Source organism: Rhineura floridana, chromosome 1 (assembly GCF_030035675.1).
Source record: "Rhineura floridana isolate rRhiFlo1 chromosome 1, rRhiFlo1.hap2, whole genome shotgun sequence".
NCBI lineage: Eukaryota > Metazoa > Chordata > Lepidosauria > Squamata > Rhineuridae > Rhineura > Rhineura floridana.
This window is the reverse complement of record NC_084480.1, coordinates 31881336-31908495: the sequence shown is the minus strand read 5'-3', so window position 1 is coordinate 31908495 and position 27160 is coordinate 31881336. Positions and strand designations below refer to the sequence as shown.

Here is a 27160-nt window from a genome sequence, read left to right as displayed (position 1 = left end):
AGGTAAAAAGCATACAAAAATATACAATTAAAATAGAATTAAACTATTTGTAACATTAAAACCATGAAACATACACTTAAGATACTAAGACAATTTAAAACATTAAGAATAGGACCATAGAACAATACAACAGACCTTATGAGGTCCTGTCTTAAACATCTTCTAGTCCAAAAGCCTGTCGGAATAAAAAAGTCTTTGCCTGCTGACGGAAGGATAGCAAGGAAGGAGCCATTCGTGCTTCCCTAGGAAGAGAGTTCCAGAACCTGGGGGCAGCCACCGAGAAGGCCCTATCTCGCATCCCCACCAATCGCGCTCACCTTATGGAAGGATCTGTCCATTTCAGTCCTCTCCGTTTCTCATGTTTCCAATCTTAAATTCTGTTCTCTGCATTTCTGCAGCAATTTGTGATTTTTTTATTTGTAAAAACTCCTTATGAAAATTCTGCAGCATTTTAGTGTGATTGAACACTTCCCCGTAATATATGCATTTTTGTAAACATTGTTTGGTTGGAGAACTACATCAGAAAATGCAGATAAGTGCAGATGTCAAAGGATGACTGTGTTTTGGTTCTCATGTTGTTTTGGAAAGTGAAAATTTCATGAATTAGGCTTCAAATGTGAACTTTTGGAGTTTGGGAAATCTTGGAGTGGAAGAAATGAGGCCAGCACAATAAAACAACATCATATTCATTAAATTTAAAGAAAATAACACATTCAAAAGGACACAAACCCCAGATTGCCTTCAGCTTTATATTTTTCCAGATACACGTCTGATTAAAATTAGCATGCACTTTATTAAATCTGTCTTGGTGTTTTCCCCTTTAGCATTTGTTTAGCTGAATTAGCAGTTTTGCATAAACAATGTAACCAGATTTAACAAGTGTTGCATACACCTACCCATTTTAGAAATGTACTGAAATTTAACCATATATATTAGGACTCAGCTGAACACAATCCTACCTCCAGGAATAACCAAAACTTGCACTCAGCAGCTGTTTACACGCTCTTTGTCTCAGACTCATCTTCCATTTCACATACAGCAAAGCGTTACAAACTATATCGGGCAATAGGGCCAGACTTGACTCTGCTGACATCAATGGGAGAACTCCATTTGTCTTCCAGAGATACTGAATCAGGCCAACAGTTTGCTGTTGATCTTTTCACCAGTGTCAACAATAGTAGCTAAGTTGACATGCTGCCGATCTGGAATACAAGCTGAATTGGCTGAAATGGCTGAAGAGGTTTCTTTGTAACCTTTATAGGTTCTAGTAAGTGCATGGGTGGCAACCTGCAGCATGTTCAATACAGTAAGTGGTACATTCCATGAGGGATTGTAGCACACCTTGAAGAAGAGTTGTGCCCTGCCTGTCTCTCTCATACTCTTATGTTGCTTCCTTTTTGCTCAGCTGAAGCAAAATCATCTGCCTAAAGGAGATGGGAAGTGCATAGACTCAGAGAATAGCAGAGTTGTAAGGGACCTATAAAGCCATCTAGTTCAACCCCCTGCTCAACGCAGGAATCCAAATTAAGGAATACCCGACAGGTGGCTGTCCAGATGCCTCCTGAATGCCTCCTGTTGGAGAGCTCTCCATTTCCCTAGCTAATTGGTTCCATTGTCATACTGCTCTAACAGGAAGTTTTTCCTGATGTTCAGTTGAAATCTGGCTTCCTGTACGTTGAGCCCGTTATTCCGTGTCCTGCACTTTGGGATGAATAAGAAGAAATCCTGACCCTCCTTTGTGTGACAAACTTTCGAGTACTTGAAGAGTGCTATCATATCTCCCCATATATATTTCCCCCATCATATAGTACACAAAAGACTAGCATAGCTGCACAGTGTGGATCTGGACTTCCTTTGTGAAACACTTACAACACTAGAAACGATGGCAAGCACCTCTTCTTGAGAAGAACAGTTCCGGTACAAGCTACTTCTCTTTATCCATTTAACTTCTCTCTATCTACATTCTCCACACCATGTATACTTTTTATATAACTCATATTATTATTTTCTTTACTAAACAAAGCACCCCAAGTAGTGTGACCCTCCTCACAGGGGAGTTGCTCCAGCCCCCTGATCAGTATTGCATGAGGGCAATAATGGGGATGAGCCTGTTGACATTGTGCCTTCTGTCATGCTACTGTCCCCACCGCCCTCCACTTGTTGGAAGGGCAACATTTGCAGTAGGCGTCTCTGGGTTCTAAATTGTATGGTGAACCTATATGACTAGAGAAGGCTTCCTGTTGCAGAAGTTACCCTTCCAAAGCAACAGGCAACATGATGAGGGGTTGGGGCCAAAGGACTTATCCCTGCACTCCACCTCATGCAGTCCTGACTGTGTTGGGGTGAGTGTCTGAATAAGGCTCATGTTAAGGTTTACAGTGAGACACTTGGAATACTGTGCATAGTTCTTATCTCCACACCTCAGAAAGGATTTTGTAGAGCTGAAAAAGGGCAATCAAAATCAACATGGAGCTGGGACAACTCCCGTATAAGGAAAGATTGAAGGAGGTTAGTTTAGAAAAAAAAAAGGTGGTAGAGATTTATATAATTATGCATACTTTGGAGAAACTGGACAGAGTGTTTTTTTCTGCATCTCTCATAATATATCCAAGGAAGCTGAATGTTGGAAGATTCAGGACAGACGAGAGAAAGTACTTCTTCTCACAGTGCATTGTTAAGCTATCATTTACATTTGCTATCAGAAGGTGTAGTGATGGCTACCAACTGGGATAGCTTTAAAATGGGGTTAGATTAATCATTAAGACTCAGCAGCTACTAGTGGTGAAGGCTGTACACTACTTCCAGAATGAGAGGCAGCATGAATCCAGTTATCCATGGGACAACAGTGGGGAAGGTCTATTACCCTCATGTGCTGCTTGTGGGCTTCCCATTGGCATCTGGTTGGCCACTGCAGGACACAGGATGTTGAACTAGGGAGGCCCTTAGGCTGCAATCCAACTGTGCCGCTGTGAGGCTCTGCATAGCTGTGGAGCAACCGGCACATCCACAGGCTGGCCACTCCTGGAGATGGAAGGTGGCGGTGGGGAGGCAGGTCAGACCTGATTCCTGTGCCAGCTTCAGGCACAGGAGTCAGGTCCAATGCTGGGTGGCGCTGACTGAGAGCAGCTTAGGATCCAGCCAATCCTGGGTTGGCTCAGCCCCACCCTCAGAATGCCTTGTTTGGCCAGGCTTGGCTGGCGGGGATACCACCAGCAGCAGGCAGGTCTGTGCCAGTGGAGTTTTGTGTCACTCCATTGGTGGCAGCCAGCAGGAGGCCAGCTGAGCCAGCAGAAGTGAGCAGAGGGATGTCTCCGCTCCATGCAAACCCCTCACAGCCCAGCATAAGAGAGGCTTGCATTGAACCAGTAGACTGATCAAGCAGGGCTGTACAGGGCCATGCAAGAGAGGCTGAGGTCTGAAGCTGCCTCCGCTCCAGACCTCAAATGGGGACAGCATGTGTGACCTTGCCCCCTCTCTGCACATTGAAAGACCTTCTGGAAAGGGCAAGTATAAGGCAGCTTTGTCCATTCCTCTGCAAAGTGGTGCTAGTATTAAAGTCTAATTAAAAAGCGCAGATAATGAAAGATTGTATCGAGTTAGCGATCTCTTGCACTCTCCTGTGGAAACTGTGTATCTTCAAAGAAAGCAAAACCAGATTTTGTATGACATTTTTTGGGAGCCGCAAGAATTTGATTTTGCGAAAACAATGGGTGATATCCAACATTACTCCTATTCAGAGTAGACCCATTGAAATTAGTGGACAAGTAAGTTAAGTACAATGTTTTCAGCGGGCCTACTATGACTTAGTCAGATACCACCCAGTAACCACTGTGTGCCATTAAGGATTGTGACAAATGTGAGGAGATATGCTTTTCAAATGAAGCTTCACGATCCGGTTGAGCTTTGCAGTGTTTAAAGAATGTTAGGCATGAAAAAGCACAACTCTGCTTCCTAATATATTCCTAGGAATAAAAAGGGATCATTAATCAAATGTGAATGAAACTCATGCACTGAACCTGTTTGACTTCAGCAGCCCGTCCCTTCTCATAACCACCAGCAGCAGCACTACTGAATCATTTCCAGCCTTTGCTGAGGTTGTATTCAGGCAGGAGATATAAAATGGACACAATATAATTAAGCTCTAAGAAAGCTCTAGACTGTGTAAGGAAAACAGTGTCAGGGGTTCAGCTTTAAAGCATCTCCCCCCCAAGATTTTACGTATTAAGAGCAAATGCATGGACATTTTACTTGTTCTAATTTGCATGACCTAATTGACAACTAAAGGCAACTAAAGGGAAAACAGGAGTAAATGGTAATAAATTATACCACAGACAGGCGTAGTTTTAAACTTAGTTTTAACAAATGGTTGCTATTTCTATTTAATTTAAAACTTTAATTAGCTCAATTAATTAAACATTACAGTATCTCAATGTAGCTTATAATGTGTGCATATTTAGTAGGAGGTGTTTTAATGCTGGGCAGGATTAAACTAAGTCATCCCACTAGCACAAGTATTTCCACTTGTGCAATGAGACTTACCCTCTCTCCTCCCCTTGTGCACCCCATACCCTCCCCAAATCTGCTCCAGAGGGTTGAGGAAACCTCTAGAACAAATTTGGAGGGGAAATCACAGGGGAGGAGAGGGGGAAATTCCATTGTGCCAATGGAAATCCTTGCGCTGATGGGATGCTTACTTAGCACCATATTGGATACAACCTTCTGTTTTAGGTAACCCCTTTTTTTAAAAAAAAAAAATCCTCCTCTGCAAAATGTGTAATGTATTTCTGAACTGAGCCATACAGGACTAATTTATAGCAACAATGTCATCACTGAAATGTGCTGATGGCTGTCAATTTCTCTCTCTCTCTCTCTCTCTCTCTCTCTCTCTCTCTCTCTCTTTGCTAGGTTAGGGCACTGATGACTGTACTATCTAAGGCAAATCAACAGTTAATTGATTTTTGAAAAGGTGTTCAGCACCTGCAGGGTCAAAGACTCAAACAGGATTTGGAGAGTGCCTCTGAAATGCCAGCCAGTTATATTTAAGTGCCTAAATATGGACTGTGGTGCAGGCATTTAGGTTTTTCGGTTATAACCGTTTTGGCCATGAATAGTCACCTTGATGGGGCTGTTTAATAAGAAAATATTTGGCACCCATCCCCTGTTCTTGTATTCAAAATGTCATTACATATCCTTGGCTCAGAAGTTATTTATTTGTGTTTGTTCCACCTATTTCAATTCTACCTGTTACCGTCTTCCTGTCTGCTGTCCAGGCTGATTTTAGTTATTTTGAGGCTTCTGATGGGGACAAGTGGATTTCCCCCCAGATTGTGACTGCTGTGTGGAATGTGGCTAGGCATGGGACCAAGAATTGTGCATAGGCTGAAGTGGGTTTAAAATGGCCAAAACTTTATTGGATGCAGTTCACAGTGTTCAACATGATATACGTAGTGTCAGGATCCAGACATTGGGCTAAATATGGAGTGATACCACCTCCATGGTCAGTGGAGACCACTGGCCTAAATGTCAGTGTGGCAGGGAATCAGCTCTAAGCTTTAGCCTGAAGTTTCAAGGAGCTGTCCAAGGTTCAGGTCCTTGAAGGTTTTGACTAAAACGCAGAGTGGATTCACTGCCTCTCTGACATCGGGGCCACCAGTCTCCACTGGTACTGAGGAGAATGTTGATGGGAATGTTAGGCTCACCAGCATGTAAATGGGTGCTGTGGACTGGTTCTGTGGCCAGATTTTGTGGCAGTTATGCCAACCCCTGAGCAGGGCTGGGACCTTGATGCAGCATCCCAGGATCCCTCACAAAGATCCCTCAAGGAGAAATGGGGATCCCACCCTTGCTTAACCCTGTTGTGGATCCATCCCAAGGCCCCCAGTGCCTGCAATGAGAAATTGTGAGGAAAACATGTGACAACGCAATTAAACTGCAACCACATTTATAGGAACATAAGAAGAGTCTTGCTGGATCAGGCCAGTGGCCCCTCTAGTCCAACATCCTGTTCACACAGTGGCCAACCAGATGCCCAGGAGAAGCTTGAAAGGAGGATATGAGCACAAGAGCAAAGTAAAAAGAAAAAGAAAAAGGTTGCCATGGCCAATATATGTAACTTTTATTTCTAGGTCCATCAACATTTGTGCTAGGCAAGGAGATCTAAAAGCAGAAACGGATAGGAGAAGTTGGTGACGGCAATGCCGAAGCCTTGGGTGAGGATTCTACTTAAGCCCCTAGGAGCAGACCAGAGGGAAAGTTTCCTTCTCAGGTCTGCTCCAAGGCCGCAACTCCAGCTGGGGATCCGAGGATGAGGTCTGGCCTACAGAATGGCTTGTGGACCCTATCAATGAGTCATTGGCTCCATGCAAGTGAGGATCCTCCTCACTCACTCACTCACTCACTCACTCACTCACTCACTCACTCACTCACTCACTCACTCACTCACTCACTCACTCACTCACTCACTCACTCACTCACTCACACACACACACACACACACACACACACACACACACACACAGGTAAGCAGGGACACAAGATTTGTTCCTCTTGTTCATGCTACCCTATATTCCATTTTAACTAGAAGCATTTTTAAGATTAATTCTGGAATTGCCCTCCAATTCTTCAGATCTTTAGCAGCTCTCCCTCCGAACACTCTGCATTACCAACGTGCAGGTGTTACAAAAAGAGTCAGGCCTGAATGGAGGCCAGACTGATAGGAACTCTATATTCCCTGAGATGCCAATAACTCATTGCAACACAGGTGTTCATTCATAAAAACATTGTAAGAAAAGCAATCTTGGAGTAATTTTGTGAATGTTTTCATTAAGTATCTTTTAGGGCAGTATTGGCCACTTGTGCTTCTGTGAAAAAAATCTTGATCCAACTGTTACGTACTATCGCACCATGACCGGAGGTTTTAGCGTTTTAGCAATTACATCTGTGTATTGGTAAGAGTGGCCACATGTCCTACTTTCCAGAGGACAATCCTCTCTTTGAAAAGTTGTCAGAAGGCAGTCTTCTATTTGAAGGCATTTTGAAGGGTTGACTGGTCCAAGTCCAGTGTTAAAGGTGAAGAACCACAGAGAGGGAGAGGAATGAAACTCATCAGCAGTTAGCACCAGGACAGAAGACTGAAGAAGCACACAGCTCATCCAGTCACAGTCTCAGTCTCCCCCACTGTAGTGAAATGCCCCCAGAAAGGGTGAGTGACTTACATATTTTGGAAGGTTTTTTTTAAAAAAGCCTCACAAGGGAGGGATAAAGGAAGAGCAATGCTCCCCCTCCCACCTTCCCTCCTGCAGGCACAAACTTTGGATTTGATGGTTCATCCACCATTACACTTCCTTCCACTACCCAGTACAATTGCTCTTTTAATCAGTTTTTTATCCAGTTTTTTTTCTCATCTGCAGAATTTGTAAGCTGTCCAATGAAGCTGTTGGGCTGAACAAGATAAAGGCTGTAATCAAGAAGAGGTGCATGGATTTCTAATTTTTCTGAGGGGTGTGGGTGGGGATATTCTCAAGCTGCATTTTCTGAGCACTGAACACTGCGGTTTTGACATACGTTTTAGGCAATAGCAATCATACAACTGATAAAGAACATTTGCATTTCGTTCATATACAATGTACTATTTCTAAACTGGTAAGAATAACATTATACTCGCTGTTATTCTCTGAGCAGTGAGATGTTCCTGGGGCTAGTGCTTAGACAGGTTTAGTTTGCTTTGGAAGGAGGTCACTCAACTTGTATGTTGTTTTGTAATAATTAAGTTTATTTACAAATATACTGATTGAGCATAGGTGGAGGCTAGTAATGTTGTGAGTCCAAACTCACATCTCTCTCTCTCTCTCTCTCTCTCTCTCTCACACACACACACACACACACACACACACACACACTCACTCACTCACTCACTCACTCACTCACTCACTCACTCTCTCTCTCTCTCTCTCTCTCTCTCTCTCACTCTCTCTTTCACTCTCTCACTTTCACTCTGTGTCTCTTAGTAGTTCTTCGACAATTTCCTACCTTCCTTGAGCCAACTTATCTCCCATGGAGGCCCATCACCAGAACCTTACAGGCTATCAACACTCCTTTGTCGAGTCCAAGACTGGCTAGCTATTGCCTCAGGGCAATCTATAATGTGATAGCCCTCCTCACAGAAGTCAGATAAGAAACCCTAACAATAATACCAAATTCACATGCACATAAATACACATAATATTTGTAAAATATTTTGGGATCATTAATGATACATCTGATCATGGTAGAATGTTTTGCTAATTTTATTAAACTAATATGTTACAGAATTTAGCTGATTCTTCTTCATTTGGCATCAATACAAGCAATCATGCCCTGGACATGTTCCAACCATTTTGAGGGGTTGAGAATTTTTATGTACTGACTCAGCACACTTTGACCACATGGTACCCATATGACTTTTGTGTTGAACCCTAATAAGAAATGGTGGAGTGTGGGTGGAAGGCATGGGGAAAAGATACATGGAGAAAAATGAAACTTCATTCTAAATGTTATTGTTTTAGATTATTGATATTTGGCATTGTGCTTATGCATAATCTGGGAGAGTTGGCAACTTCCATTCAACCACACTTTCATTAGAGCAAGGATGGGGAACCTCTGGCTTTCCAGATGTTGTTGGACATCCACTCCCATCAGCCCCACCCAGCATGGCCAAAGGTCAGGAATGATAAGGCTTGTAGTCTAACAACATCTGGAGAGCCACAGGTTCCCCATCACTCCTTTAGTGCAAAAAAATAAAAAACCTTTCCACACCAATTTGCCTACTGAAGAAACCTCAAGTATTGTAGAAAGTTCTGAATGATGGACACTGTTAAGGCCTCTTGGGCCTTACGATCAGCTCACGTGAACTGAGTACACAAGGTCAAGAACTAGCCCAATTCCCCCCTGTCTTTCTAGAAAGGTTGTACATAACTGCAGTGATCTTTATCATTGAGGACACCTAATCAGTTTCTAACGAAAACCGTCTTTCATCAGAACTCAGTTTAAAAACCACTGTCCTAGAGGATTTTATGTTTTCTATTTTGCTACTAGACCCCATTTCATCTGCAGAGATATCAGTGTGGCATACAAAGGCAAAGAAAACTGAAACAAACAAAATCAAGAGTCTTCACTTTGATTTGCTTTGATGAGAGAGAACTCATCAAGTTGTATGTTTCTGGTTTTCATTACTGTATAATTTGTAATTTTCTCCACAGATTTTCCACATGACATATGATCTTGCAAGTGCTGTGGTGAGAATCTTCAACCTGATTGGAATGATGCTGCTGCTTTGCCACTGGGATGGTTGCCTTCAGTTTTTGGTACCATTACTCCAGGATTTCCCACACGATTGCTGGGTGTCCCTAAATGGTATGGTTGTAAGTATTGTTCATTTTTCATTGTGTTTTTTGAATGTTCTTTTAAAAGCTATAATGAAGAAGGGCTATATTAAGAGCATGTTATTTTGAACAGTGTATAAATTTAGTTAGTAAACTAATCTCGAAGGTTGTCTTTTCGTTCAGAGTCAAAACATTGAAGGGACCATCAACAATGAAATGGGCAAGTGGGAGCTGCAGTAACATGTGCTGAGTCCCTTCCTGGGCACCAGAGTGAGAGATTTCCAAGTGTTTCCTTTGAGACAGGTGAAGAGCAGGGGAATCTGCCAGACTGGTCAGTCATCCCATAATTTCTCTTTTCGTCTTGATTTGGTTACTTTCCCCTACCTGTCACTCCAGTTCTGGCTCCCTCTTCCTCTCTTCCTGGTAACTCTGCCATTCCATTTCTTTTTCTTCCTCTTTTTCTTTACTGCTTGCTCTGATTACTATCTTTCCCACCCACAATGCAACTGGAACAACATCATGTCATGATGTAGTAACACTCTAACAATGCATTGTTGAAGAATATGGCTGCCCAGCTGGCTGCCATCTGCTGCTGTTCCTAGCCAGGAAAGTTATTGTGTAAAAAGAATGAATGGGTGAACATGTTTAGAACAGATACACCTATAATATGCGCCTTTAATAGTAAGTCCAAAATGTTTTAAACCAGGGCTGCTCTGCCCATCCCTAAGGCTCTCTCTGGGCCACAACTCTCACTGGCCTTGCTCCATGCCCTCCTTGAGTGCTTTTGCCTGGCCATAAAGCATCCTTGAACTGTGATACTGCCTCTTGGTTTTCTAGATGAAAAGGGATGTATGTGTGTGTGTGTGTGTGTGTAAATCTCAGCTTTTAGGGGTGAAATGTAGCCTACTGTACTGTAAGAGTCACATCTGTGGCTCTGTCCACTTCTGTGTCTGGCCCCGCTCATCACTGACACATGGCCCCTGTAAAGCTCGCTACGAGGGAATGTGGCCCTTAGGCTGAAAAAAATCCCTCCACCTCTCTGCTAAACATTCACCCACCTCTCATAAACACAAAGATTTCTCTGAAAGCTTTTATTTCCCCATTCTCTGCCAAAAGCTTAAAGGTGAAATATTTTGGCACACCTCTAGGAATCATCTGGAGGATCTGATGAAAAATGAGGTTCAGACCTGGATGCCTTCTGTATATTGTTTATAGTTGGCAGGAAATTGATAAAGAGAGATGGCATGGGTGCTGATTTGCAAGAGTCTGGCTGAGAATGACAGAATGCATAACTGGATGATAACCAAAGGCTTAAGGAAACAATGGGTAGTGGAAATACGCTACTGTAAAACTGACTCATAGCACAAAGCAAAAAGGAGGGAGAGAGTGAGCTGCAGAAGCAATCGGCCGGTTATATACATCGCCCAGGTAATTGGCTAATCATGTTCTTGCCCAAGGTAACTGATGACTTGCCCTAGGAACTGACAACTACTTCCCCCATGTGGTGAGCCATATAACCGTAGCCTCTCAGGGAAGAAACATCTGGATCTGGCTTGGTTCCACTCACCCAGACTAGCCAGCAAAGTTGACTGTAGCATCAGTGAAGTTAAATAAGGACTGGAGGAGGTGAAGGGAGCCAGGGAAAGAACTGATGGTTTCTGCTGTGAGTGGAAATATATTGTTTGGAGACCAGGTCCATCCATAGATGGACAGCTGGTCTACTCATTGAGGACCAATGGAAGGGTAGATGTGGAATACAAGTTTCTCAGAAGCCAGCTGTGTCTAGGCCTCATCACCACTCAGTCACCGGATCTACCAGAAGTGAAAGGTGTGTTAGCTATGTTTGTTTGTTTGCAATGTTTGCTCTCCCCCTCCCTAACCTAGAAAAATTGTTGCAGACACCCAAGTCAGACACCCATGTGTCTGCGTTATTTATTATTTGTTGTTTTTATGCAAGATAATTATGCAGATGTTACTCAGCTTTAGTGTAAAATTTGGCTGCCAAAAAAAAAAAAAAAGGAAATGCTGAGTGATCCACAGCTTTTCAAAATGTATCTGAAATGTTTTCCTTATGCACTTCTGACACTTTGACATTTCTGGGAGATGGCACTAAATAATGAAAGGCATGTCTGTAGTGGGTGATCCTTGAAGAATTCTTAGACTGGCTGTTCTCCAAGTAGAATGTTTAATAATCAGTTATGCTTATGTGCCCAGATTAAATGTAGGGTGATTCATGTTTTGGCACAGGCTGTCCTATTTTAAAATGTGTTCAGAGAAAGTCCAGCAGTTTCCAATAAGAAGCAATCTGTAAACGTTGTTTTCCATGGGTAGAGCAATGACCATCTTGAACCTGTTATCTTTTGTCTGCCAAGAGATGATCAGTGATGGATGAGAGGATCAGGAAAAGTGAAATCTCTATAACTCATCTGCCTCTGCGACATTTTACCAATGGACAAACATACCTTGCTAACCTAGCATGTGTGCTATGAAGCATGAACATTTACAACCTCTATAAATGCATCTCAAAAATGCTACTGTTTATGCCCTTCTTATTCCAAGCAATTATTATTTTATATGTCTGCAAAAAATGTTGCTTCCCCAAATATGCTAAACTATGAGTTTCTTTTTCAGTATGACATCCCCCACAATTATTTGACATCATGAAGTTTTGACAATTGAAGACAATGTAGATGATAGGCTGATTATCTCAGTTACTATTTGTATTGCTATGAAAGTCTTACATAGCAGAATGGGAGGCATGTCCTTAGGCCATTGTTCATTTTTAAGCAGATGCAAGAGTATATAAAGTTGCTAGAGAGGATGTCTGCAATCATTTCTTTGTAATAGTATAAGAAAAAAGAAGAAAATAGCATGGATCAAGCAGATCACCAGCTGTTTTTTTTCTCCCTGTCCTGTTGTTGTTTCAATGTGAGCCTCAAGGTAAAATAGTTTTTTAAAAAAATATTACCAAAAATGACAACTGAAGACAGTTTTAAAAACAATACAGAATAAACACCTTTGGCAAAGAGTCCTTTTCACCCAGCTGGGAAAGCTTGTTGAAACAAGCATGTCTTCAGTTCTTTCAGGAAAGTACAAATAGTAGGCACCTATTGTATCTCAACCAGAATGCTGTTCCACAGAACAAGCATAGCCATGCTGAACGCCCTGCTCCAAATTACTGTGGAGTGGGCTTCTGATATTTTAGGGACTTCAAGGAGAAACTCTACTGCAGAACACAGTGACCTACTAGGTTTATAAGAGGTAAAGTGGTGTCTCAAGTAACCTGGTATTAAGCTACATAGCTGCATATTACTAACTTATATGTTAGTATCAAAACCTTGAACTTGGCCGGACTTCCGGGAAGGGTGACTTAGCCTGTGCCTGCTTTTGAGACGGGCTCCTGCCTCAAAAGAAGCTTATTCAGATATATCAGTCAGTTTTTTCTTTTTTTTTTGACTGATTAAACTTCTCCCGGGTAGGGAGAAACGAAGAGATTAACCTCAAAGCCTATTTTTGTTGGGACGACCAGATCTCATTAATTTATGGGACGAGGTCCAGCCGACGAAGGTGGGACGGATTTTCAACAGCAAGCTCTATCTGTTAAAGCGAACGTTCATCTTATCTTCTAAGAGAGAACGCACTAACAGGCAAGCACCCTTCTTTCTATATTTTTCTTTTACTTGACTTAAATTGTTGCTGTTTAAAAGAGATTTGCCAGATTGATCGGTTTTTGACATCTCACTGGGGAGCCGTAACTTCTCTCTGCTACGCACTAATTAATAGCTTATCTCTGTTTTTGTTGCAAAAAGCTGTCCTGGATTTGCATTCTAAAGATACACACAGAAGAGGGATTTCTATTCCAGATTTTTATTTTGAAAAATATTATACTGTTTTGAGACTATTCTCTTTTTGGTCTATTTTACTTTGACGAATCTGTTTCTTGACGATTGCCATTAATTGTTTCGATCCTGGGAACTGCATTTTGTTTACTTAACTATTGGAGAGATAAGGCTGTCTGCTCTGTTTATACTGTGATGTCACCAAGTTTGGAGTATTAACCCAATTGTTGCTGAAATAAGAAGTGGTTTTCCTATATTTTTCTTTTAAAATGGCAATTAAGAAAGTGGCTGAGAATCTGGAAATAACTATGTTTCAGAAAATAATGGATGAGATTGAGATAACGAAAATTGAATTGAGTAAAATGAAGCAGGAGATTAAAGATATAAGGGTCCCTGTGAGAGAGGTGACCCTGGAAGGGGTCCCTGTGAGAGAGGAGACCCCGGAGATTGGAACAGGGGTCCCTGTGAGAGAGGAGACCCTGGAGACTGGAATAGGGGTCCCTGTGAGAGAGGAGATCCCGGAGATTGGAACAAACGTGGAACAGGAACAAGATTTGGAGTCTATGGACTTTAGAAATAAAATCTATTGTTTGGAACTCAATGTTATCTCTGAAGAAATTAATGAAGATTCTAGAGATAAAGTTATCAATGGCATGGATTATCTTCTGGACTGGAATGATGTGATGGAGCCCAATATAGAGAAAATCTATGGAATTAACTGCAGCCATGTGACAATGGAAAAACTTTTAAGAGATGACCCAGTGTATTTTGAAAAAAAGAACAGAGATATGATTTTACAGCAGTATTTCAGCAACCTATTCAGAATGGATGGCAAGAAAATATTTGGGATAGAGGTAATTCCCATCAGACTCTTACTATATGACTATGGCTTTGACAGCAAGATTATTATGGAATACTGATAATGGAAGATTGGATATTGAAATTACTGGACTTAACAAGACTACTGAAGATGGAAGATGGAAAATGGAACTAATAGAGATAATAGAACAATGGCTACTGAAATTACTGAACCTAACAGATTCTGATGTGATGGATTAATTGAAATGTTTATTTTGACTATGGTTATGACAATAAGATTATCATAATTAGTAATGAGATGGATTAATCGATATGCTTATCTGGAAAAAAAAAATTGATAGATATATTTCTTAAAGAATTGAAACCTCTCTTTGACTTTTTGTGGAAAGAATAAAGTAATGTTTATGAGATTTGATGATTAAGTAAGATAACTACTGGAGGAAAGTGATTTTATAATATGACTTAAGAGACAGGATTGCTATATATTATAGACTTATAACTGATTTGATCTTTGACAAATGGGAAGTCAATATTTTACTCTTTATTTTTTATTTTTGTTTTTTTTTCTTTTTTTCTTTTTGTTTAACTATTTTTGATTTTGTTTTTTGTCTTTGAATGTTTTATGATTTTGTCTTGTATGTTTTATGAAAATCTGAATAAAAATTATTGAAAAAAAAAAAAAAAACCTTGAACTTGGCCCAGTAGCATATTAGCATCCAATGCAGAGCCGGCAGACAAGGTATTCCATGCTGGCAGTAGTTACCCCTACAGGCAGCTTTGCCTCTGTGTTCTACAGTAGCTGCAATCTCCAGCCAACCTCAAGGGTAACCCCACATAGAGCACATTGCAGTAATCCAACCTTGAGGTTACCAACGCATGGACAACTGTGATCAAGCTAGTCTTTGGTACGAGTGTAAAATGTTTGCCACTTAACAAAGTTCCCCACTCTGCATATATTTGGGGGTATAATTCCAGTTTATCGACATTCCATCATGCTCACTGATGATTCCTGTGCAAGCACCTTGGGAGCACATAGGTTCATCATCAACCTTGTGGCTGGGAGACATTCAGTGGTTTTAAAATACCTCTTCCCACATATAGTGGTGTTGCAATTTGTGCAATCATGGGGGCTCAAAAGGAGTGATTAAGCAATCTCAGTGGATGTATGTACAGCCTGCTCAGATATGTCATTTCATGCAAACATTTTCCAGCTGTGAATGTGTCAGTTGGCATGCACATTACTGGGGCACTCGTACTCAGTGTATTGGCTGGTGTGAATGGATCTTCATACACTGCCTGCAGAATTATCACCCAAAATTCAAATTTCTAAACTGAATGTTCTGGCTGAAAATATTAACATTTTTCTGGAATTCTGGCCAGTCATTTTTTACAGTTTTGAAAGTGTATCCCAAATGCTATATATAGATTAGAGGAGAGGGACTTGTACGCTGCACACAGTAGAAGAGGTTCTGGTATTACTTGATCAGTCCCATTGGTACAGCCTGGAATTTAAAATGAAAGCTGTGTGAAAATGGCCTCTTGAAATTCTTCATCTTATTTGTGGGCAAAGAAATTGGAACATTTCACCGAATTTGCCAAGGGGCAGGAGAAATTATCCAACATTTTTTGAGGGCCGGGTAACAGCGGTAATAGTATATCTAATTACTTTGTTCCAAAGATTTTCATTGTTGTTGTTGCCACTACCTGGCCACCATTTTGTGTCCTCCATAATGTCCTGGACCTAACATTGTTCCAGGGCATTACGGGTGCATATGTGTGTGGGGGTTGTGGTGGAATTTTGTGTCACCCAAACAAAAATGGTGAAAAATGTTTGCATAAAACTATGTTTGAAAAGAAATTTTAAAAGGAAAATCTCAGAAATTTCTCTGAAGAGAACAAAAAGAATTTCTTGAAAAATTTTGGCTCACCACTCTGTTTCAAACAAACTTTAGAGCTGTGCCCCATTGGATTCTGGGTCAGAGCAAACTACTGTTTTTAAGATATATAATTGCATAATCAGCTTTCATGATGATGATCATTACAACAACTACTGGCACATAATAAAATGCACATTTTTGCATAGACCTTGGGGGTGGAAGATCTTGCGATGGTTTAATTGTATTGAGTTGTAACCCACATGGTGAAAAGCAGACCATAAATGACTATAAATCAATCAATCAAAACATAAGAAGCTGTATTATACCAAGTCAGACCATTTGGTCCATCTAGCTCAATATTGTCTACTCTGACTGGCTGTGTTTCTTCAGGGTTTCAGATGGGGGGGGATTTTCTGCCCTACTTAGTTACTGGGGATTGAACCTGGGACCTTCTGCTCGCAAAGCTGATAGCTCTGCCACGGGGCTACGAAAGCCCAGAAAGCATCCTGGTTTTCAGAAGAATTGAGGGCAATGAAGCTAATAGGATGGATATAGACAGAATTTAAGGGAAGCATATTCTGAGATGAATCCAACTGAATATAGGTAAGAGCACATCTGGCGGTGGTGGCAGCAAAGAAGACTTCCTTCTCAGCCACCATTGTATGAGCTATCTAGCCGAGTGGTTGGGATCTGCCCAAGTGGACAATAGAAAGATACCATCAGAGACCCAGAGACTAAAAACTGGTTATATGTTACTGGTTTATTCAAATTGCCCAAAGTCAGCATTGCTGTTTGCACCTATTCTAATTTTTTATTTGAAAGACAGGCCTGGCACCAGTGGGTGGCCAGATTGGACAATAGGTGAGGGCCCCTGCATCTGAGAGGGGCCCCTGCATCTGAGAGGGGACCCTGCTGCTGGGGCTGGGCAGGTGTTGCTCCCAGTTTGCAATCCGTGCTAGCATCGGGTCACAGAGTGTGCATCCCACAACCCAGTGCTGGTGTGGATCACAGAGCAGGAACCACTCTACCAGGCAACACCTCTATGCTGCCGGCATAGGCTTAAATAGGCCTGGCCACACCACTTCTCACATCACCATGTCAGTGTGCTTTGCACACATGCCTACCATCACCCAGGTGTGTGTGAATAGCATGCTAACATACTAACACAGCTGGGCCTATTTAAGCCCCCAGTGGTGACAGTGGAGTGGTGGTGATGGTGGAACTGGTGCCACTGGCCCACTGCAATCTGATGCTGGCCCTGCTGGAAGAAATGTTCTACTCTGAATAAGTTTTGTGTATGTATGTATATTCCTTCATCCGCATGTTTTCTTTTGTTGATTTTTCAGTTATGGAATATTGCTACAAATGCCCCACTGTGTGATGATGCCAGTGTCGCAAGAGCCAAGTAACTGTAGACATCCAGAAACATCTTCAATGATGACTGGCATGTTTGCTGACACCTCACAAGTGCAGCTTTCCTGACAAAATAGTGACATATCTTCAAAAATGTAATTACTCTAATAAAAAGTAGGTCACTGAGTTGCTGAATGGCATGTCTTGACAATCTCTGTGCAGCTGCTTTTGTGGCTTCCATTCCACATAGATTGGAAACTAAAAAGTGCAGATTTCCTGCTGAGCTGCTGAAGAAACCAAGTGCCGAACCAAAGGAACAAAAGCACTGCTAAACCAGCTAGTTTGAATGAAAGGGGCAGATTTTGTATTGTGCTCAATGACGAGAGGCAGAAAAGACAGCAAAAGCGGTCACAGTACAGCTACCTTTGGAACTCTGTGAGAACTCGGAGTATAACTTTAGATTGTTAACTCTCCTGACTTCCGGGAAGGGTGACTTAGCCTGTGCCTGCTTTTGAGACGGGCTCCTGCCTCAAAAGAAGCTTATTCAGATATATCAGTCAGTTTTTTCTTTTTTTTTGACTGATTAAACTTCTCCCGGGTAGGGAGAAACGAAGAGATTAACCTCAAAGCCTATTTTTGTTGGGACGACCAGATCTCATTAATTTATGGGACGAGGTCCAGCCGACGAAGGTGGGACGGATTTTCAACAGCAAGCTCTATCTGTTAAAGCGAACGTTCATCTTATCTTCTAAGAGAGAACGCACTAACAGGCAAGCACCCTTCTTTCTATATTTTTCTTTTACTTGACTTAAATTGTTGCTGTTTAAAAGAGATTTGCCAGATTGATCGGTTTTTGACATCTCACTGGGGAGCCATAACTTCTCTCTGCTACGCACTAATTAATAGCTTATCTCTGTTTTTGTTGCAAAAAGCTGTCCTGGATTTGCATTCTAAAGATATACACAGAAGAGGGATTTCTATTCCAGATTTTTATTTTGAAGAATATTATACTGTCTGAGACTACTCTCTTTTTGGTCTATTTTATTTTGACGAATCTGTTTCTTGACGACTGCCATTAATTGTTTCGATCCTGGGAACTGCATTTTGTTTACTTAATTATGGAGAGATAAGGCTGTCTGCTCTGTTTATACTGTGATGTCACCAAGTTTGGAGTATTAACCCAATTGTTGCTGAAATAAGAAGTGGTTTTCCTATATTTTTCTTTTAAAATGGCAATTAAGAAAGTGGCTGAGAATCTGGAAATAACTATGTTTCAGAAAATAATGGATGAGATTGAGATAACGAAACAAAACCTGCGACAGGGTTGTAAGGAGCTGAAAATTGAATTGAGTAAAATGACGCAGGAGATTAAAGATATAGGGGTCCCTGTGAGAGAGGTGACCCTGGAAGGGGTCCCTGTGAGAGAGGAGACCCCGGAGATTGGAACAAACATGGAACAGGAAAAAGATTTGGAGTCTATGGACTTTAGAAATAAAATCTATTGTTTGGAGACACAGGAGATTAAAGACTTAGGGGTCCTTGTGAGAGAGGAGACCCTGGAGACTGGAACAGGGGTCCCTGTGAGAGAGGAGACCCTGGAGACTGGAACAGGGGTCCCTGTGAGAGAGGAGACCCCGGAGATTGGAACAAACGTGGAACAGGAAAAAGATTTGGAGTCTATGGACTTTAGAAATAAAATCTATTGTTTGGAACTCAATGTTATCTCTGAAGAAATTAATGAAGATTCTAGAGATAAAGTTATCAATGGCATGGATAATCTTCTGGACTGGAATGATGTGATGGAGCCCAATATAGAGAAAATTTATGGAATTAACTGCAGCCATGTAACAATGGAAAAACTTTCAAGAGATGATCCAGTGTATTTTGAAAAAAAGAACAGAGATATGATTTTACAGCAGTATTTCAGCAACCTATTCAGAATGGATGGCAAGAAAATATTTGGGATAGAGGTAATTCCCATCAGACTCTTACTATATGACTATGGCTTTGACAGCAAGATTATTATGGAATACTGATAATGGAAGATTGGATACTGAAATTACTGGACTTAACAAGACTATTGAAGATGGAAAATGGAAAATGGAATTAATAGGGATAATAGAACAATGGCTACTGAAATTACTGAACCTAACAGATTCTGATGTGATGGATTAATTGAAATGTTTATTTTGACTATGGTTATGACAATAAGATTATCATAATTAGTAATGAGATGGATTAATTGATATGCTTATCTGGAAAAAAAAAATTGATAGATATATTTCTTAAAGAATTGAAACCTCTCTTTGACTTTTTGTGGAAAGAATAAAGTAATGTTTATGAGATTTGATGATTAAGTAAGATAACTATTGGAGGAAAGTGATTTTATAATATGACTTAAGAGACAGGATTGTTATATATTATAGACTTATAACTGATCTGATCTTTGACAAATGGGAAGTCAATATTTTACTCTTTATTTTTTATTTTTATTTTTATTTTTGTTTTTGTTTTTTTTTTTTTTTTTTTTGTTTAACTATTTTTGATTTTGTTTTTTGTCTTTGAATGTTTTATGATTTTGTCTTGTATGTTTTATGAAAATTTGAATAAAAATTATTGAAAAAAAAAAAAAAGATTGTTAACTCTCCTCAGACATACGTGGAAGGCAGCTCCAAGGAAGCAACTGTCACTTATTTCCAGATAATCATCTGGCTCATACATATCACTAAGCCAAACCATGGATTAGTACAGACAAGTAAACATCTGGGCTCCTGGAAATGAGATTGTGCTGCTTTGCTCCCCCTCTGGCCATTCTGCTGCTGTAGTGCACTTAGCTAATTCATGGTTTAGCTAAGCATGACATCTGGACCCAGGCTCCTAGTTTAGTTCTCTCCAGACAAACCATGAGCTGTAACCAAGGTTTATCCTATGATTTACCAGCTTTAGCTTAGCACTTCAAGTAGATGAGGCCAATGTTTGCAAGGCGGAAAAGTCTCCCACATGCAAGCATTTCTGTGTTTAGTGCTTTTGCTTAATATCCAGTTAACTCCTATCTTCAGTTCTTCTCTAGTCTGGAATACAAGAACACCACAATTTCACAGTTTAGCATTTTGAGGAGGAGAAAGAAATGATAAATTAAGCCAAGCATTTTAATTATAGACAACATATTTAGTTGTCCTGCTTGACCCAGTTGCTCCTTGAGCTATGTTGATTATTATGATAGACATTTACAATGGAAGATATTGTAAGTGTGCAGCAGGTATTTGGCATACTTTTGTAATGCTTTATGAAGAGTTGAGAGGCATGGGGTATAATTGTTCAGAAGGGTATACTGCCAGTGATTAATAAATGTATTAGACACACAAAACATATGTATATATAGCCCCAGAGCTACATATGGCATACCAGGTACTTATCACAGTCCCTGTAGTACTTGATGAGTTCTGCAGCTCTAAATGTGCAATCCTATGAATATTTACTCAGAAATATGTTCCATTTGGGGGCATTGTATAAGTAGGATTGCAGCCTCAGGCCCCTTGCAGTGTACAGTTCATGCTTTGTGTAAAATGTTGCACAATTTTGTTGTGGTGCACTCATGCATAGGATCATGTCAAGACTGATGTTTGCAATATTTTATTAATGTATACAAGCAAATTGTCAATGTAGAGAAGTGAGAACTAAAATTTGTGGCAAATGCAGCATCCACACTGCTCTGTACACATCTAGAAATTTAAAAATGGAAGCATGGAGAATTCAAAATGTACTTGCTCCATTGCAGAAGTAAGACCAGCTAATCAGAATCTCCAAAACGCAGGTAGAAAATTGAATTAGGAAATTTTTAGAAACAGCCCTATTTATCTCCTGCATTTTAAGAATGTAAAATGTTGAGTTAATCTTTCTGAAGTTTACCTGGTTATAGATCATGCACAGTGATTCAGGAGGTCAACTATGAATTTGAAATATATATAATGGGAATACTCTGTTTATAGGGTTTTGAGTAGGGATGTTGAATAATCAACAGGGGAACACGCTGACTGACCGAGATGAAATAAAAGGAAGATGGAAGCAATACACGGAAGAACTCTGTAAAAGAAATGCCAGGATGACAGATTCATTCACGGAGGAACCATATGATGAAGAACCAGACATTTTAGAATGTGAGGTAAAACTGCTCTTAAAATACTTGGAAGAAACCAATCACCAGGAACAGATGGCATACCAATAGAGTTGCTACTAGCTACTGAGACTGAATCTGTCCAAATGTCGACAAAAATCTGTCAAGAAATATGGAAAACTAAGCAATGGCCCACAGACTGGAAGCATTCAATATACATCCCAATTCCAAAGAAAGGGGATCCCAGGAAATGCAGTAATTATTGAATTATTGCCTTAATATCCCATGCAATTAAAGTAATGCTCAAGATTCTACAGCAAAGACTCTTACCATATATGGAGTGAGAAATGCCAGACATCCAAACTGGATTTAGAAAGGGAAGAGGCACCAGAGATCTATCGCAAACATACATTGGATAATGGAACGGACCAAGGAATTTCAGAAGAAAATCACCCTGTGCTTGATAGATTACAGCAAAGCCTTTGACTGTGTAGATCATGAAAAACTATGGAATGCTTTAAAAGAAATGGGGGTGCCACAGCATCTGATTGTCCTGATACGCAACCTATACTCTGCACAAGAGGCTACTGTAAGGACAGAATATGGAGAAACCTATTGGTTCCCAATCGGAAAGGGTGTGAGACAGGGGTGCATTTTATCACCCTATTTATTTAATCTATACGCAGAACATATCATACGGAAAGCGGGATTGGACCAAGATGAAGGAGGTGTGAAAACTGGAGGGAAAAATATCAATAATTTAAGATATGCAGATGATACCATACTACTAGCAGAAACCAGTAATGATTTAAAATGAATGCTGATGAAAGTTAAAGAGGAAAGCACAAAAGCAGGACTACCACTGAACATCAAAAAGACTAAAGTAATAACAACAGAAAACTTTAAAGTTGACAATGAGGACATTGAACTTGTCAAGGATTATCAATACCTTGGCACAGTCATTAACCAAAATGGAGACAATAGTCAAGAAATCAGAAGAAGGCTTGGACTGGGGAGGGCAGCTATGAGAGAACTAGAAAAGGCCCTCAAATGCAAAGATGTATAGCTGAACACTAAAGTCAGGATCATTCAGACCATGGTATCCCAATCTCTATATATGGATGTGAAAGTTGGACAGTGAAAAAAGTGGATAAGAGAAAAATCAACTCATTTGAAATGAGGTGTTAGAGGAGAGCTTTGCGGATACCATGGCCTGCAAAAAAAAAAGAATAATTAGGTGTTAGAACAAATTAACCCAGAACTATCACTGGAAGCTAAAATGATGAAACTGAGGTTATCCTACTTTGGACACATAATGAGAAGACATGATTCACTAGAAAAGACCATAATGCTGGGAAAAACAGAAGGAAGTAGAAAAAGAGGAAGGCCAAACAAGAGATGGATTGATTCCATAAAGGAAGCCACAGACCTGAACTTACAAGATCTGAACAAGGCGCTTCACAACAGATGCTCTTGGAGGTCGCTGATTCATAGGGTCACCATAAGTCATAATCGACTTGAAGGCACAGAACAACAATATATCTTCAATAAGCACAAAATGGTGCCCTTCATCATACCTTCGCTTCATCAATGGAAAAAAGGCACCTATATTGGCAACTATCATCCTTTCTCACCTTGCACCTTTCCTCTGTTCATAACTGATTGGAGGGTGGGTGTCCTGGCATCCAATAGATTGTGGGTATGTTAAGGGGCATGCTGAATATAGGAGAGACCGAGGCACTCCAAACAGCTGAACAGGAAGAGCAACAGTCTCTCATGCATTGTGGATTTTTGAGGGAATACCTTTTGCAGGTGCCACAGGAGGTACCAGTGGGCACACCACCATCCACTGGCACTGCATTGGTGACTCCTACTATACACTCTTACCTGAGAATAAATCCCTTGAGTAAGCGTGCATAGGATTGTTCTATAGCTGTTTTAATAGTACAATCTTCTACCAGTTTACACAAACATAAGAGCTATTGAATTTAGTGGGTTGCCTCCCAGGCAAATAAGTATTGCAGTCTAAGTCAATTATGAGAGAAGGCAAGCCCCTCTTGCATGCTTTTTTCTCTTTCTCTGAAAGAGAGAGGCACACCGATGGCTGTAAGGAAAATAAGCTGGCATTTTGTGTGCCGCCTTAGTTTTCTTTTTGTCATTGTAGTGATTGCTGAATAACTCAGTGAGGAGAAATGTATCATATGCATCTAAGTCTCCTTTTTTTCTTTTCTCTTTTTTGCAACAGCTGTGGCTAGTTATATGGCACATGGGACCAGGATGCAGGAATTAATTTGCAGCACAGTCTTCCTATACAGGTCTCCTTGAAATGAATGGAGTCTTTTTAGAAACAGCATCATGATGAATTGTTCTTCAGATTGTAGATCAGGGGTTGTAGGTAGAATGAAGGCTTAGTGATTCTTCCAAGACCAGCACCAGCAGAGTGCCATTTTAAATATAACGAAAACACAGTTCCTGAAATAAAAAAACCTAACATACTGGTCTCGTTCGCACATAGTGCTAAGGGAAATCATGGTGTAGCAAGACCAAGCAAGTGGACAGGTACACTTTGCAGCTGCTTTACTCCTCCCCAGTCCACCTGCTGTCCACCACCTAGAGTTAAGCCATGGTTTGTCTTAGCATTACATGCAAACCTAGGCTTGTGGTATGTCCCCCAGACAAACCATGAGTGGTAAACCAAGAATAAACCTTGGTTACAGTTTCTGATGTGTTGTGAGTGAGACAAACCATAACTCCAGTTTCCTATCTAATCCTAAGCCAAACATAACTTAAAGTTGTGTGGCAGCAAGAGGACTGTGGAAGGAGCAAAGTGGTTGTGATTTCCCTTCTGGGTTCCCCCCATGCTTGCTTGCTTGATCTGTGTGTGAATAATGTGTGAATTGATAATGTGTGATTCAGTGAATTATCACTCAGTAATGCGTGAATCAGGCCACTGAGTGCAACTGAGATCACACACACACAAGTACAACAGATGCTCTTGCTTTAGGAAGATCATGTTAATTATTCCTGAGATTTTATTATTTTTCTAACCTCTGGTAGGGCAACTTGTGGAAGAAGGCTTCTGTAGCATCATGTGATTCTCCAGTTTAGAGTTTGACTATATGCATACCATGCACATATGCACAATTTGTGATCTACAAAGGTGAACATAGCTTAATGACAAAACCTCCTAGCTTTGCTGCCTGAGTTCAGAAAACAAGAGAGTTGATGTGCAGTTGGAGGGCCATAATACACATTTGACTAGTGGGTTGCATTTGATATTTATTTATTTATTCATTAAATTTATATCCCGCCCTTCCTCCTAGAAGGAGCCCAAAACGGCAAACAAAACCATTAAAAACACTCTAAAACATCTTAAAAACAAAAGACTTTAAAACATCTCAAAACAAAACATCTTTAAAAACATCTTGGGGAAAAAAACTTTAAAAACATCTAAAAAAGTAATTCCAACAGAGATGTAGACTGGGATAAGGTCTCTACATAAAAGGCTGTTGAAAGGGGGAGATCTTCAGTAGGTGCTGAAAAGATAACAGAGATGGCACCTGTCTAATATTTAAGGGGAGGGAATTCCAAAGGGTCGGTGCCACCACACTAAAGGTCTGCTTCCTATGCTGTACTGACTGGACCTCTTGATAAGATGGTATCTACAGGAGGCCCTCACCTGTAGATCACAGTGATCGACTCCATATATAACGGGTATCTGAAAGATATATAACAGGTACATAACATGAATTCAGAATACTTGTTGGTCCCAGGCAGTGTAGGCTGGTGGCTCCATGTCAGTGGGGCAGTGGAATCTGCTCTGGGTGTCAGTTTGAACTGTCGAGGAGCTGTCCAAGGTGCCCTCTACCTTTTGACACTAGGCAAAGACCCTTTTATTTTCCTGAGATTTTTCGAAGCAAGTTTAATCATGCTGATTATTTATTTATTTTGCTGCCTTTTTAGTTTCCCAGCTTTTAGCTTGATATATTTATTTGCAATTTTTGTTTGTTTTATTTTTTTCCTCAAACTGCCCTGGGAAAATGATTAAAGATTGATATAAAATACTTAGAGTAAACTTGCCCTGCCTTGTTTTCCTTCCTTTTTTCTTTTTTGCTTCCTGTAAAATGACTGAATTAAGCAACAAAATTTACATCTTTGCGTTTTTAGACCTCCCTGTGGCGTTTCCTTTTAAGAAGATGAGCAGGTGGGTTCTACATTTGCTGCATGGAGTCATTTTGCAGATCATCCTGTAATCAGAACATTGCGCCTTAAAGCTTAGTTTTGAATAGATATGCTGCCACTCAGACTGGTATCTGAAATGATTGCTAAGCTTTTCTGCACAACCTAGTAGCATTATTATGATGCTATAAACACAGTGTGGGCTCCTTCTGGTTGGAAGGGTGGGATATAAATAAAATAAACAAACAAACAAACACGGGGCAGGGAACTTTTTTCAATCAGAGGGCCACATTTCCTTCGGGACAACCTTCCAAGGGTCACTTGCCAGGTGTGGGTGAGACCAGACCAAATGTGGGCAGAAGAACAATGTACACTTTGCTTCTGCGCAGTAGACTGGTTTCTACACACACTCACACATCATTCTCTATCCTCCATTCAGGAAAGCAAGAGGCTTTATTAGAGTTCAAGGAGAACACTGCAGCTAGGCAAAAACTCTCAGGGGCATGAAGCAGAGCTCATGAGAGGTGTGACCTGGGGAGAACCCTGGCTAGATAGAGGGGCCTTGGAGGGTTGCCTTTGGCCCCCAGGCCTGAGGTTTCCTGTACCTGTATTAATAGAGCAGCGGCCCTATGTGTAATAATTGTAGAGTTTTAAGGACTGGATCTGAGATGTATAAATGATGAAACCAATGAAGGAATTGGACCAAGCTGTCCTGTGCTCTATAATGAAGAGGGGGGAGGGGACTCTGTATCCCCTATGCACCCAGTTTAGGAGGGGAGGGAAATCCACTTGGAAACAGTGTGGGAATGGTGTACACGTCCCCACCACCCATGGAAGCCCACCCAAATCCACTATGCTGCTCACAGACAGAGGGAACCATTGAACTCAGTCAGCAAAGATACACACCCTGCATTCAAATTCACACAGAGTGATGCCAGAAAGTCCCCACGCCGTGAGTCCCAGTGGGACAGGCAGCAGGGATCCCACTACTGCCACTCTCCAGGCAACTCTGCAGCCAAGGGTTGAAGTTCCCTTTGATGTTCATAACTACTGTTTTAGAGCAGACACACAAAGGGAAGGAAAGAGAACACTCACAGCACAGCACTCTAGGTAGGAGGCCTGCACAGAGTACACACAGCCCTCCCCGAAACAGTGGTTCAAGACCCACCAAGGGAGGGAAAGACTCTTTTTGCAAAGCAGCCCAAAGTACTGGTCAGGTTTCATAAGAAGGAGAATGGCTACGAGTCTTGATATTTCAATTGTAAAGCAGGGATAAGATCACAGCACCCATAAAACACTAAAACTCGCTTGTTTCTATTCTGATCAATTTCACAAAAGCAATTTGAGAATTTGAAATTATCCCTGAGTTCCTTTGATCCACTGACTCAATATATTTACATTCAGCATCTTATTGCAGTGAATTCCTAGGGCACGGAGATGTAAAATTCCATAAAGACTATTTCTGTACAGGAGGTGCTCTGCACTCTGTGGTTTCCTCATTGTACACTTGACTACTCCTGAAAACATCAAACATCAGCTGAGGGATATTGTCCCTATCTTGTTTTTTGGTAAACAGCTTCTATTACCTTGGAGGTTCCATTTGCCCTTCTTGGAGAGTGA

At 40.9% G+C, this 27160-nt stretch overlaps 1 protein-coding gene across 2 annotated transcripts in view; it reads left to right on the top strand.

The window, feature by feature from the left end:
* Positions 1-27160, top strand: part of HCN1 (hyperpolarization activated cyclic nucleotide gated potassium channel 1) — a 308517-nt gene that overhangs the window by 130413 nt on the left and 150944 nt on the right. For both annotated transcript variants that reach the window (XM_061617563.1, XM_061617552.1), the window contains exon 3: positions 9237-9398. In XM_061617563.1, the coding sequence (XP_061473547.1) occupies positions 9237-9398 (162 nt within the window). The remainder of the gene's footprint in view (positions 1-9236; positions 9399-27160) is intronic.